Raw genomic sequence first — 12872 nt, forward strand, 5'->3', positions numbered from 1 at the left:
GATGCCCAGCCCTGAGTGGCCCCAGCCCTGAGTTACAGGGTTTCCACCCCAAAATGCAGGGGGAGAGGAGCTGGAAACTTAGGAGACTGTGTAGGGCCTCAGTGAGAGAACAGGATGCTGGGCTGGGCTGAGGTCACCTCTGGTGAACACCCCAAACTCCCATCCCACGGTCCTGGATGGCACGTCTGGGGAGCTGCCCATCCTGCCACCTCAGCCACACCTGAGCCCTGAGCAGTTGGCAGCTGACAGCCTGATCCCTGCAGCCTGTGTGCCTTCCTGGCCATGCCATGTGGGGGGAACAAGCAGGGTGCAGGGCTGTGTGGCAAAGGAGAGGGTGGGGCTTGGGCCTGAGCAGCTGTGAGGGGAGCCAGTGGTAGAGAGGGGGGACAGTGCACAGAGGGGACCAGTGGGGGTGGGGGAGGGGGTTGCACCAGAGGGGACCAGAGCAGGGTGTGAGATGCCATCATCCTTTTCAGTTCACTGTGGTTGGGGAGGGGGCCAGAGATGGACCAGGGCCGCTGGAGACTCCCTGGGGGGCAGTGGAGGGCAACCTAGGGAGGCCCCTGCATCCTTCTGCCTGGAGTCACCTCAGAAGATTTGTCCACTTGAAGCAAATTTAGGCAAATCTTCACTTACTGTTTCTCCCAATATTTAGTTTTAGTTTCCTGGCTTCCAGGTTGTCTCTGACAGCAGCTTAAGGAATTTCTGCTTATTTGCGTCTCAGCTCCCTGATCCTACAGCCCTCAGAGGGGACAGGGAGCTGGGGGAAGGGACACTGAGGGGCCTGGGGTGGGTCTCGGAAATTACTCTCCAGTTAGTGGCTTAAGGGCTTCCAACAATTCTGGACACCAACACCCCACTTGCTGCATATGCCCATGAGCACACAACCTTCACCCCTCAGTTCTGAGCCTGGGCGGCTTCCCCAGCCTTGGATCATGGTGACCCCAGCCGGGCTGCAGCCCCCAGGGAATGAGCCATTTGCCCTCGCAGGGACATATTCTCCCAGGGATTCGGGCCTTTCCGCTGGGTGTGCACATCAGGGGACCCCCAGGACCTGGCGGTCACGGATCACCTGGCCACATCTGTGCTGGAGGAGGCCATTTCTGGCGGAGGTGAGGCTGTCAGAGGTGCTGGTGGGTGGGTGGGTGCCCTCCAAAGCTCCTCTAGATTCCCGCTTGGCAGTGCAGGGGTAGCCTGGACGCACGGTCCCCTGCTTGGCCCTGTGGGCACTGGGCACAAGGCCCTGGGTGTAGCCGCCTCTGGCTGTCCACACCATCACCTCCGTGAGCAGCCATTCTTCATGTCAGAACTTTTGTCTGCAGCTCTGTCTGTGGACAGAGGGCTGGTTCTGCCCTGGCTGGATGCCCTGGCCTACCATGGTCCCTTGTGTGTGGGTTGGAGAAGGGGAGGTGGTTATTTTGGTGCCCCTCACCGCTGCCAGGCTCCTGCCTTAATGCTCTGCAGCTTCTCCCTTCTCTCTGGTGGGTGGCTGATCGGCCTTTCCTGCTTGTTTTAAATCCCCAGGGGCCAGTTTTACCGAGCCGCCCACACCCACTTTAGGTAGCCTGAGCAGGGATCCAGGTTAGGGGACCCAGAGCTAGAGAGCCGGTGGGTGTGGCTGGTGGTGTGGGCGGGGCCAACGGCATGGGCGGGGCCAGCGGGCTGGGGAGGAGGGGAGGCGGGGCTGCTCCTGGAAATCCAGGCAGGAGTCTCCTGGGGTTGGAGCCACTTCACTTTTAACAGCTGGCCCCCAAGGAAGCAACCTGCTGGTGGGCCCCCTGCCACTGCTCTAAGGGCTGACTTCGGCGGGGGAGTCTCCGTGTCCCCCAGGCAGAAAACCATGAGGGCATAGATCCTAGGAAAAGACGGTGAAGTAATTAAGAAATGATAATGTGTGAACATTACCTTCACTTTTTATACAATTTTAAAAAAGTGTATGTTTATTTAGTTAAAATTTTATCAATGTCTATTAACCACCGGCTCACAGGACTCCTGGAGATTTAACAGTCTGCCCCCCCCGCCCCCGCAGTGAACCCCGCTGTGAAGCTGCAGTACATGGACAACATCCGCTGGATCCGGGAGGCTGCCAAGCACCAGCTGGTGAGGGCTTGGCCTGGTGGGGGGCAGGGGGGACCACTGGACCTGGCCTGGGTGGGGTGCCGCTTGCCACCCAGGCGCGAGCCCCATGGGACTGCTCAGGTGATGGTGTCCCTACAGGCCACCTTGCCCTGGGGCTGCTGAACAAAGCAGGCCAGGGCCTTTCAGAAGGTGGCCTGGGCTCTGGGGCAGTGATCAAGGCAAGTAGGCAATTTCTTCCTCTGGTCACTCCACAAATAGCTCTTGAGAGGTGGCCCTGCAGGGCCCTGGAACCAGGCCTTCTGGCTTCTTAGCTATGTGACCTGGGGTGAGTGGTTTGGCCCCTCTGAGCCTCCTATCAGCACATTAGAGATGCTGGAGGTGGCATCTGCTCCCTGGCTGTGGGGCCGGGCTTGGAGCAGGCCCTCTGAGGCTCTGCTGGGCCAGGGCTGAGTGGATTGATCACACGCCTGTTTCTGTGATCATGGGTGTGATCCTGAATCAGGTGTTGCTGTGTGGGGACTGGTTTACACAGGCCCAGCAGAAGGGTGTCTCTGAGGAGCTGACCTGCAGGTTCAGGTCTAAGTGTAGGTTTGGGGGCTGGGGAGCAGGGTGTGAATAGCCCATGCTTGGGCTTGAGGAGGCAGCCAGCAGGTGCACCAGGACAAAATAAGAAATGAGCATTTGGTTCACATGCCTTTGGCTGCAGACCCTGGTGGCCAGGTGCTGCTACCATGTCTAGACAGGTGGGTCCTTGGCTTGGGGTCCCAGGGCCAGGAAGGTTCTGTCACGCCTGCCCTAAGCCCCGCCCCCCACCCTGGGCTTCCAGGTCCAGTTCCAAGCATGCAGGCTGCCCCCTCCTCCTGGCCATGTGGTTGCACGTGTTGCATGTCCACAGAGGTCCCTGTGACCGCCAGACACCTGAGAGTTGTGGCTGGACCCGAGAGCCTGGGCCTGGGGAGGGGAGGGCAGGAGGTGGAGGTATACGGGCCAGTCCAGGGGAGGTCCAGAGAGGACCAGAGGCCAGGCCTCAGGTCAGGGGCATGGCCACCAAGGGAGCTGGTGGGGGGGGACAAGGACATGTGGGTGACCAGCTGGACACTGTCCCCAAGCCTACGAGCAGGACTCTGTGTGTTTGAGTTAAAGCTACTCAGCGGTTGTGTCCTTCCCACTTGCTTCACATTGCTCTCTGTCAAGAAAAATGGTCATCAAAGAAGGTTGTCCTTTTTAAATTTGTTTCTTTTTCTTTTTTTCTTCTTTTTAGGGCTGCACTCACGGCATATGGAAGTTCCCAGGCTAGGGGTTGAATAGGAGCTACAGCTGCCGGCCTACACCACAGCCACAGCCATGCTGGATCCCAGCTGCATCTGCAACCTACACCGCAGCTCGCAGGAACACTGGATCCTTAACCCGCTGAGCAAGGCCAGGGATCAAACCCGCAACCTTATGGATACTAGTCAGGTTCTTACTCCACTGAGCCACAGCGGGAACTCCAATTGTTTCTTTTAAGGTACACATTAAAAGAAACAGCTGGCAATCCTGGGCCAGTTACTCCTGTTTTCTTTTTCTGGATCCAAGAAATCTGAAAATCTCTGAGTGCTGACTTGTGGTATAGGTTTTCCTAAAAGGATTTGAGGCAGCTGGTGCATAGTAAAGTCTGGCCATTGGGTGCAAAGCTGCGAGGACGAGGCTGACATCGAGGCTCCTGGGACATAAATTTACATTTAACCATGTCGAAGTACACAGCTCAGGGGCACTCAGCACTGCCATGCAGCCATCACCACCATCATCCCCAGAACTTTCTCATCTTCCCAAACTGAAGCTTGGTTCCCTAAGACGCTCACCCTGCCAGCAGCTCCCCAAAGTGTCCATGTTGGCAGATGGCACCTGGCTGAAGCCAGCTGTGCTAACAGAAACTCCTCACTTCTGGAAGATTTTGTTTCCCCTTGGTTACTACCCCCCCAATCCCTTGCCCCCAGGAGCTGCATCCTGGTGGCTAAGGTGCTTAGACTTCCTGGGCCTGTTTCATCACCTGGAGAACAGGGCCCATCACAGGGACAGACTCTCCAAGGAGACTGGTGCCAAGCTGGAGCGAGGCCAGCACACTGGTCACCCTGGGTGGGGTTGAGGTTACTACCGTTGGAAGGACTCCAGCTGGCAACTTCCCCAGACAGGTGAGTCTAGTCCCAGAGGCCCCTCCAGGAGTAGGGCCCTGCGATGAAGGGTCACGAGGGACATCTGGGGGCCAGGCTGCACGTGCATGTGCGCCAGAGATGCAGGGCTGGACGTAGGTACGGGCCTCAGGCCCACAGATTCTAGAACTGCCCCACCTCAGGGGCCTCAGGCCCTCCCTGACCTCCCTGGAGGTTACTGTCTGGCTGCTGGTGGATGTCCCTTGAGTGTCTCCCCACGCGTCAGCAGGTCAGCCCTCACCCTTCTCTTCACAGGTGGTGGGCTCCCAGGCAAGGATCCTGTACTCAGACCAGAAGGGTCGTGTGGCCATTGCTGTGGCCTTCAACCAAGCCATCGCCCGTGGGGAGATCAAGGTGGCCTGACCTGTGCTGTGGGAGGGGCTCCCCTGGGCTCCTTGCCAGCGCCAGCACCAGCCCCGGGAGGTTGGGTGCCTGTCCCCAAACCCAGCTTCCGATGCAGTCCCTGCTGTGTGACTTTGGGCAGTCAGGGGCCCTCTCTGAGCCTCATCTCAGAGAGGAGGCTCAGGTAACCTCAGAGCATGGGTGTGAGGGCTGCACCGGTGGCTTTCCTACCAGGGTGTTGAATTGTCACTTTCCAACCATGACAAACTTCCCTGCTTTTCCCGTTTGCCTGCTGGTCAGCCCAGCCCACCCTCCCTTATTCCTTCCCTTCATCCCTTTCCTCCCTCCTCCCTCCCAGCTCCCTTCTCCCTCCCCCTCCCCTCCCCTCCTCCCTCCCCTCCTCCTCCCTTATCCTTCCCTCCTCCTTCCCTCCCCTCCCCTCCTCCTCCCTCACCCTCCCCTCCCCTCCCCTCTCCTCCTCCTCTGTCCCCCTCCCCTTCCCTCCCTCCCTTAGTGCCTCCTTTGTGCCAAACTTGTTCTAACACAGGGGTAACCATCCAAAGGACAAGGTAGACAGAGTCCCACCTTGTCCACATAGGGGGACGCTGTGGATACACAGGCAGAGGTATCAGTTTAGAGCATATCAGGTGCTGAGCTCTGTGAAGAGTGAGTGAGGTGACATGGGGGGGCAGTGGGGGTCAGGATGGGCCTTTCTGCAGAGCTGAGGTCTGAGTATCCAGAAGGAGCCGGAACACTGGGCAGAGGTGAAGAGGGGAGCAAAGTCACTGTTCAGGGACAGGGCAGCCTCTCGGACCCAAGACCTTCTCATGGGGATGAAACCCCAGCCTGTCCCCTGCACCTCATGATGTTGGGGAGGCCCCCATCCTCTCCTGGCCTCAGCTGTCCTGTGAATGGACGTGATGATGGCCGGATGGGGTTGAGGGGACTCAGATCCAGCAGCTGGGGAGCACAGCCCATAGGTGGGAAGCGTTTCTGAGCAGCCACCGGGAGCGTCAGAGACCCTAGTTCCAGGGGATCCGAGGCATGTCTGGCATGGCCCACCCTTGAGTTCTGCCTGCGGGGCCACAGGGGATGCTGTTGGCTGACCTCTTGTGTCCTTCCACCCTGCAGGCACCAGTGGTCCTGAGCCGAGACCACCATGACGTCAGTGGTACAGACAGCCCGTTTAGGGAGACCTCCAACATTCATGACGGCTCCGCCTTCTGTGCAGGTGAGGGACACAGAGCCTTTGACATGTTTATGTTGGGTTTGGACTGTAGTTAAAGATGGGTTGATTCATTTGGTCAGTCATGATGTTGGGGCAGGGCTGGCATCTGAGAGGTGTGGCACAGGGTGGTGCACCCAGGGCAGAGCCCACCCCTGGGCTCGCTGTAAACCTGGGCAAGTACTGGGTGGACCTGGCAGGTTGAGGCTGAGACCTGGGCATGCCTGGCCCATCACTGCCAGGTGATCTTCAGGTGCTCTGTGCCCCTGTCTGCAAAGTGGGGGCAATAGCACATCCTCCTTCTGAGGCCACTATGGATGCCAGCATTAGTCAGCATGTGTGTGCTGCATCAGCTCCCGCAGGCAGCCGGGGCTCAGGGAGGGGCTGCTGCCCCATCCACCATGACTGCCACAGTCATCACAGCTCCTGCGTCCTGGTCCTGGGGGGCTTTCTCATCCCCAGCACCTGAGGCTCCTTCCATTATGGATGGGTCCCAAGGGAAGGAGGTGACACTCAGGAATAGTACTTCACTTTTTTGGGGGAATGGGTCCCTTTCATCTAAGTTATGGAATTTATGGGTATAGGATCATATTCCTTTATTATCTCAATGTCTGTGGAGTCAGTTGTGGTATCTACACTCATTCCTGCACAATTCCTGACAAGTTGGTTGCTCGTGTCTTCTTTCTTTTTCCTTGATCAATTTGACTATAAGTGTATCAATTTTATTGATCATCTCAAAGAAGAAGCTTTTAGTTTAATTGATTTTTTGATTGCTTCTCTGATTACAAATTCATTGGTTTTTGCTCTATTCTTTAGTATGACCATCTTCCTATCTACTTAGGGTTTAATTTGCTTCTTCTTTTTTTTTTTTTTTTTTGTCTTTTTGCCATTTCTTGGGCCGCTCCCGCGGCATATGGAGGTTCCCAGGCTAGGGGTCGAATCGGAGCTGTAGCCACTGGCCTACGCCAGAGCCACAGCAACACGGGATCCGAGCTGCGTCTGCAACCTACACCACAGCTCACAGCAATGCCGGATCGTTAACCCACTGAGCAAGGGCAGGGATTGAACCCGCAACCTCATGGTTCCTAGTCGGATTCATTAACCACTGCGCCACGACGGGAACTCCTAATTTGCTTCTTGTTTTCCTGGTTTTCATGAAGTGGACACGAAGGTTACAGATTTTAAACCTCCCCCTCCTTTTTTTTCTTTTTTCTTTTTAGGGCTGCAGTTGTGGCATATGTTAAGTTCCCAGGCTAGGGGTCAAATTGGAGCTGCAGCAGCCAGCCTACACCACAAACATGACAATGCAGGATCCAAGCCATGCATGTGACCTATGCTGCAGCTTGCAGCAATGGTGGATCTGTAACCCCACTGAGCAAGGCCAGAAATCAAAACCACATCCTCATGGATTTTAGTTGGGTTCTTAACCTGCTGAGTCACAATGGGAACTCCTTCTTTTCTAATAAAAATATTTTAATGCTATGAATGTTCCTCTAAACACTGCTTTAGCAGCATCCTAAACCTCCATATGCTGAGGCAAAAAAAAAAAAAAAAAAGACAAAATAAATAAATAAATAAATAAAATATCTTTCTGTTGCTGACTTCTGATTTAATTCCATTATAGTCAAAGAACTTATTTTATATTCATTGTGTTCTTTTAAATTTGTTAAGGGTTGTGTTATGGCCCAGAATGTGGTCTACCTTGGTATCCTTGGGAAGAAGATGTATTCTGCCATTATGTGGGGCTTGTTCTTTTTTTTTTTTTTTTTTTTTTTTTTTGGTCTTTTTGCCATTTCTAGGGCCGCTTCTGCAGCATATGGAGGTTCCCAGGCTAGGGGTCGAATTGGAGCTGTAGCCTCCGGCCTACGCGGGATCTGAGCCACATCTGCAACCTACACCATAGCTCATGGCAACACCGGATCCTTAACCCACTGAGAAAGGCCAGGGATCAAACCCGCAACGTCATGGTTCCCAGTCAGATTTGTTAACCACTGAGCCACAATGGGAACTCCACATGAGGCTTGTTCTTAAGTGTCGGTTAGGACAAATCAGTTGGTGATGCTGCTCCTGTTGTGCAGATTCTTAATGACTTTCTGCCGACTTGTTCCTTGAATTACTGAGAGGTGGGCAATGATGTCCCAGCTCATTTATGGATTTGTCTGTTCTGTTTTTGTTTTCCACCCACTTTACCGTGTGTGTTTTAAAACTGTTGCTAGGTGCACCCTTGTTTAGGTTTATGGTGTCCTCTTGGAGAGCTGACCTCTTTTTTCTTTTTTCCTTTTTTTTTTTTTTTTTTTTTTTTTAAGGACCATACCTGTGGCATATGGAGGTTCCCAGGCTAAGGGTATAATTGGAGCTGCAGCTGCCGGCCTATGCCACAGCCACAGCAACATGGGATCCAGGCCATGTTTGTGACCTATACCATAGCTCACGGCAGGCCAGGGATTTAACCTGCACCCTCATGGATACAAGTGGGCTTTGTTAACCACTGAGCCATGACAGGAACTCCAAGAGTTGACCTCTTTATCAGCGTGTGATGTCCTTCCTTATCCCTAATAATGCTGCTGGCTCTGAAATTCTCTGATATTAATGTAGTTTACATGCATGTCCTATGGCCACTGTAACAACTTACCACAAACTTGTCTTGCAAATATGTTTCCTCATAGTTCTGAGGGTCCAAAGCCTGAAATCAGTTTCTCAGGTCTTAAGTTGAGATATGGGCAGGGCTTTGACGAACGTCTCAGGGGAGGCCACAGGGGAGGATCTGCTCCCTGGCCTTTTCCAAGTCCTGGAGCGGCATTTCTTGCTTCTCACATCCCTGCACTGGAGGAGAGCATTCTCAGGATACCCCCCGTCCCCATTTTCTCTGTGGCCACCAGTGGGGGGTTGGAGGAAGAGCCCACCAGAGGGTGCTGACGCCTTTCTGTCTGTGTCCCTGGGCCGTGTCTCAGGCAAGCTTGGGCTTGTCCTTCAGCAAGTCCTTAGACACGGGGAGGCTCAGGGTCCCTTGTGCAGCCACCTCCCTTCAGAGTTCCCATTCATCAGCTGTCCCAGGACCTCGCCCCTCTGTTGGGGCCAAGCACAGCTGGTAATTGTCTCCTACCATTTTGCCTATTTTAAGGGTGGGATTGATGCTCTTTGTCATCTGAGCTAAAACTGCCACTGCCTCCCTTTGAATTCCTTTGTCCTTTGTGCTTCTGGGGCTCTGTGCCTGGCACTCGTGCTGGAGAGCAAAGGACAGGGAGGGTGAACAATGTTACCAGGCATGAGTCCATTGCTCCTGCTTTGCTCAGCTCTGAAAACACAACCCATTGCCGTTCCTAGAGTTTCCCCTGGTCCCTGCCTGTCCTGCCGGCCCTGCCTGGCCACCTTGCTCAGGGGCTGACAGGGCTCTGTCTCCGCAGACATGGCTGTGCAGAACTTCGTGGGAGATGCCTTTCGGGGAGCCACCTGGGTTGCTCTTCACAACGGTGGGGGTGTTGGCTGGTAAGAAGCTCGGAGAGCCAGTGGTGTGTGTGTGGGGGGCTCCCGTGGAAGTCTTGGGGTTCCCCGGGGTCCTGGGCCTGCCTCCCCAAGTTCCCTCTGCTCCTTGTGTGCGCTGGAAATGGGGGACTTGCCGAACCTCCCAAATTTGGGGTCTCCCCTGTCCCGTGGGGCACCACGGGCTGCTGTGATGCCGGTAAGAGCATCCTTTTCCATTGCTTTCATGCTGCTTTCATGGATGTTCTCCCAGGAGTTCCCAGTGCTGTCCTGGCCCTGTCCCTTCATTCCATCAGGGCCGTGGCTGGGAGGCGGGACCTGGGTTGTGGGCTCCCTGGGTCCCAGCCCACTGCCTGGCCAGGCCTGCTTCCAGCCTGCACCATGAGGGGGCTGGCCCCTCTGCGATACTTTCCAGATGATAGTGGCGATTCCCTAAGGAAGACATCCTGACAGCTCTGCCCCAAGTTCCGGCATCTGGGTGTTCCAACACCATCTGCCCAGAGATAACATCTGATCCCACAGACCCCAAGGCTGCTCCCCTCCACTGCCCCCACTAGGCTGATCTCAGGTGTCACCTGTTCTTCCGACCAGCCAGCTATAGACCTGAGGTTCCGGTGACTGGAGCAGCTCACAGAACGCAGGGAGCCCATTAACTCATTAGGTCAGCGATTTATTACAAAGGGTACAGCAGGATAGGAATCAAGAGCCAGATGAGGAGACACATGGGGTGAGGCCCTCATGGGGTTGGGGGCACGTGGGAGCCTTGCGGTCCCCCAATCCCAGGGCTTTTCATGGAGGATTCCTTAATCAGGCCTGATCAACTGGATCACTGGCCACTGGTGACTGATTCCACCTCCATGCCTCCCCTGCCCCAGGGTACAGGTGGACTCCCCTGGCCCCTCCCTCAGGGATTTCCCAAGTCTCCTCATTGACAAACAAAGAAACTTGATCCATCTGGGGTCTCTGGGAAATTCCTAGGGTTTTAGGAGCTGCGGACAAAGACCAAACATTTATTATAAATCATGATGTCGCATTCACTGCTAAGAATAATGAATGACAAACACTTACTGCAAGTGGACCACGTGGCAAGTATTTGCTCAACTCTATAAATCCACTGTCACTTAATATTGGAAAAGAAATACCTTTACGGATAAGGAAACTGAGGCAGAGGTGGTTCTGGGCAGCACCTGCATGGTGACTCTGCCAAGTCACCTGGGGAGCTCTGGCCATGCTGGATTCTTGGCCCCTTGGAGCAGCAGGGGCACCTTGGCTTCAGGGAGTAAGCTCCCCAGGCTAGGCCACCTCTGAACTGACCTCTGAGCCCGTTTGGTCAGATCAAGCCTGGTATTGCCCTCTAGAGCCAAGTCTTTCAGCTGCAGCTGAAGAGCATCCCATGAGCTGGCTTGGCCTTGGGCTGTTTGAGGCTGGGATTCTGAGCTGCAGGCCAATCACGCAGCCCTAATTGATAGAAACTGTGACAGAAGTGGGTTTCCTTTCAGATACACAGGCTGGAGGAAACCAGTGGGAAAGAGTGCCTGGTTACTGGGTACCTGGGATCTTTGGGCCAGATTTGCTGAGGTCAGATCTGGAGCTGAGTGACTCTGAAGGAGGGACTGAGCTGGTGGTAGAGCCGGATCTGGGCACAGATCTGGCATGTCCCAGGATCTGTGTCACATCCACAGGTTGGCAGAGGGCATAATGGGGCAGAACGGACACAAGGACCTCGGGACACTGCTCACTGCTGCCCTGCACAGCCCATCAGGGTGTCCGCCAGGCCCCTACAGAGTGCAGGCCAGCAAGGTGCTGGCACCAAGGCCCTTTTTTCCAGCCGCCCTTGGGGGCTCCTTTGTGAAAGTGCCTCGGATGCATCAGACACGTGTATAACTTAATCCCTCAGACACTCCTGCAGGCTTTACACACCGTGCATCTGTGCTCTCCCGCTCACAACCGCTGCTTTGCCATCATATTTGTCTGCGGGCGATTTCCTACCTTTAAGTGTGTTTGCCTTTACCCATGAGCCTTTACCCATTTCATAATTTTTTTTGTTTCCAGTTGTGGCCTTTTCTTTTCTGCCTAGAGAATTTCCTTTAGTGTTTGCTGTAAAGCGGGTTGGTGGTGCTGAATTCTCTTAGCTTTTGCTTATCTACAAAGCTTTTGATTTTTTTCATTGAATCCGAGCAAGAGCCTCGCTGGGTAGAGTATTCTTGGTTGGAGGTTTTTTCCTTTCATCACTTTAAAGATATCATGTCATTCCCTTCTGACCTGCAGAGTTTCTGCTGAAAAATCAGCTGGTAGCCTTATGAGGATTTCCCTGTATGTAACTTGATGCTTTTCTCTTGTTGCTTTTAGCATTTTCTCTTTCGTTTCCATCTATTCAATTACTCTTTGTCCTGGTGTTTCCTCTGTGCGTTTATCCTGCGTGAGACTGTCTGTGCTTCCTGGACTCCAGTGACCATTTCCTTTCCCAGGTTAGGGAGGTTTTCAGCTACTATGTCTTCAGATATTTTCTCAGCCCCTTTTGCTCTCTCCTCTCCTTCTGGGACCCCTATAATGTGAACGTTGATGCTTTTGATGTTGTCCCAGTGGTCTCTTAGACCGTCCTCATTTCTTTTCAATCCGTTTTCCTTTTTCTGTTTGGTGGCGGTGGTTTCCACCGTTTCCAGCTGATTGATCTGTTCTCCTCATTTAGTCTACTGCTGATTCCCTCTAGTGAGTTTTTGTTTCGGTTATTGTATTCTTCAATTCTGTCTGGTTGTTCTTTACATCTCCTAATGCTTCGTCAAACATGTCTTCTAACTTCTCACTCTGTGCATCCCTCTTCCTCCTGAGTTCGTGGACCAGCCTCTCCATCACAGCCCTGAACTCTTTCTCAGGCAGGTTGCCATCTCCAAGTCACTTAGTTCTTCTGAGGTTTTTATCTTGTTCCTTCATCTGGAGCAGATTTCTCTGCTGTCTCGTTTTGTCTAAATTCCTGTCGGTATTTTTATGGCCATGTAAGGTTAGTTGTGTTCTCGACCTTGGAGAAGTGGCCTCTCTAGGGGATGTTCTATGCATCCCAGCTCAGCTCTCACCTCTAGTCACCCAAGGGCCAGGGCCTGGCTGGTTGTAGGGTAGTTTCAGTTTGCATTTGGGGACTTGGCTCCACAGGCTGTAGGATCATGGTTTTCTTGTCTCTGGCATCTGCCCCTTGGTGGCTGAGCCGGGCCTAGCAGCTTATGCTGACCTGTCCACGGGTGGGCAGGGCTGGATGCTACCCCCCCCCGTGGGTGGGGCTTGTGACAGCCTGTCCACAGCTGGATGCTGCCCTGGTGGGCATGTCCGGAGGAAGCAGTGGGTTCCTCAGTCCTCAGGCTGCCCACCTGCTGGTGGTCGGGCTGCGTCCCTGCCCAGTAGTTGTCATGTGGCCTGAGGCTCCCAGAACTGGCACTTACAGCCCATTAGGTGCTCATGAGTTAAGATGGCAGCCCCAGCACCAGCATCCGCTGGGCGGAAGGACAGCCACCAGGTCTGTGTCCCCAGGGTGAGCCCCCCTCCCCAGGAACCCCTCAGGACAGCAG

At 54.2% G+C, this 12872-nt stretch overlaps 1 protein-coding gene across 6 annotated transcripts in view; it reads left to right on the forward strand.

Annotated features, from left to right (window-relative positions):
- Positions 1-12872, forward strand: part of UROC1 (urocanate hydratase 1) — a 41452-nt gene that overhangs the window by 23069 nt on the left and 5511 nt on the right. For all 6 annotated transcript variants that reach the window (XM_021098107.1, XM_021098106.1, XM_021098108.1 and 3 more), the window contains 5 exons: positions 991-1112; positions 2030-2100; positions 4524-4622; positions 5742-5841; positions 9240-9321. In XM_021098107.1, the coding sequence (XP_020953766.1) occupies positions 991-1112; positions 2030-2100; positions 4524-4622; positions 5742-5841; positions 9240-9321 (474 nt within the window). The remainder of the gene's footprint in view (positions 1-990; positions 1113-2029; positions 2101-4523; positions 4623-5741; positions 5842-9239; positions 9322-12872) is intronic.

This window comes from Sus scrofa, chromosome 7 (assembly GCF_000003025.6).
Source record: "Sus scrofa isolate TJ Tabasco breed Duroc chromosome 7, Sscrofa11.1, whole genome shotgun sequence".
Classification (NCBI taxonomy): Eukaryota; Metazoa; Chordata; class Mammalia; order Artiodactyla; family Suidae; genus Sus; species Sus scrofa.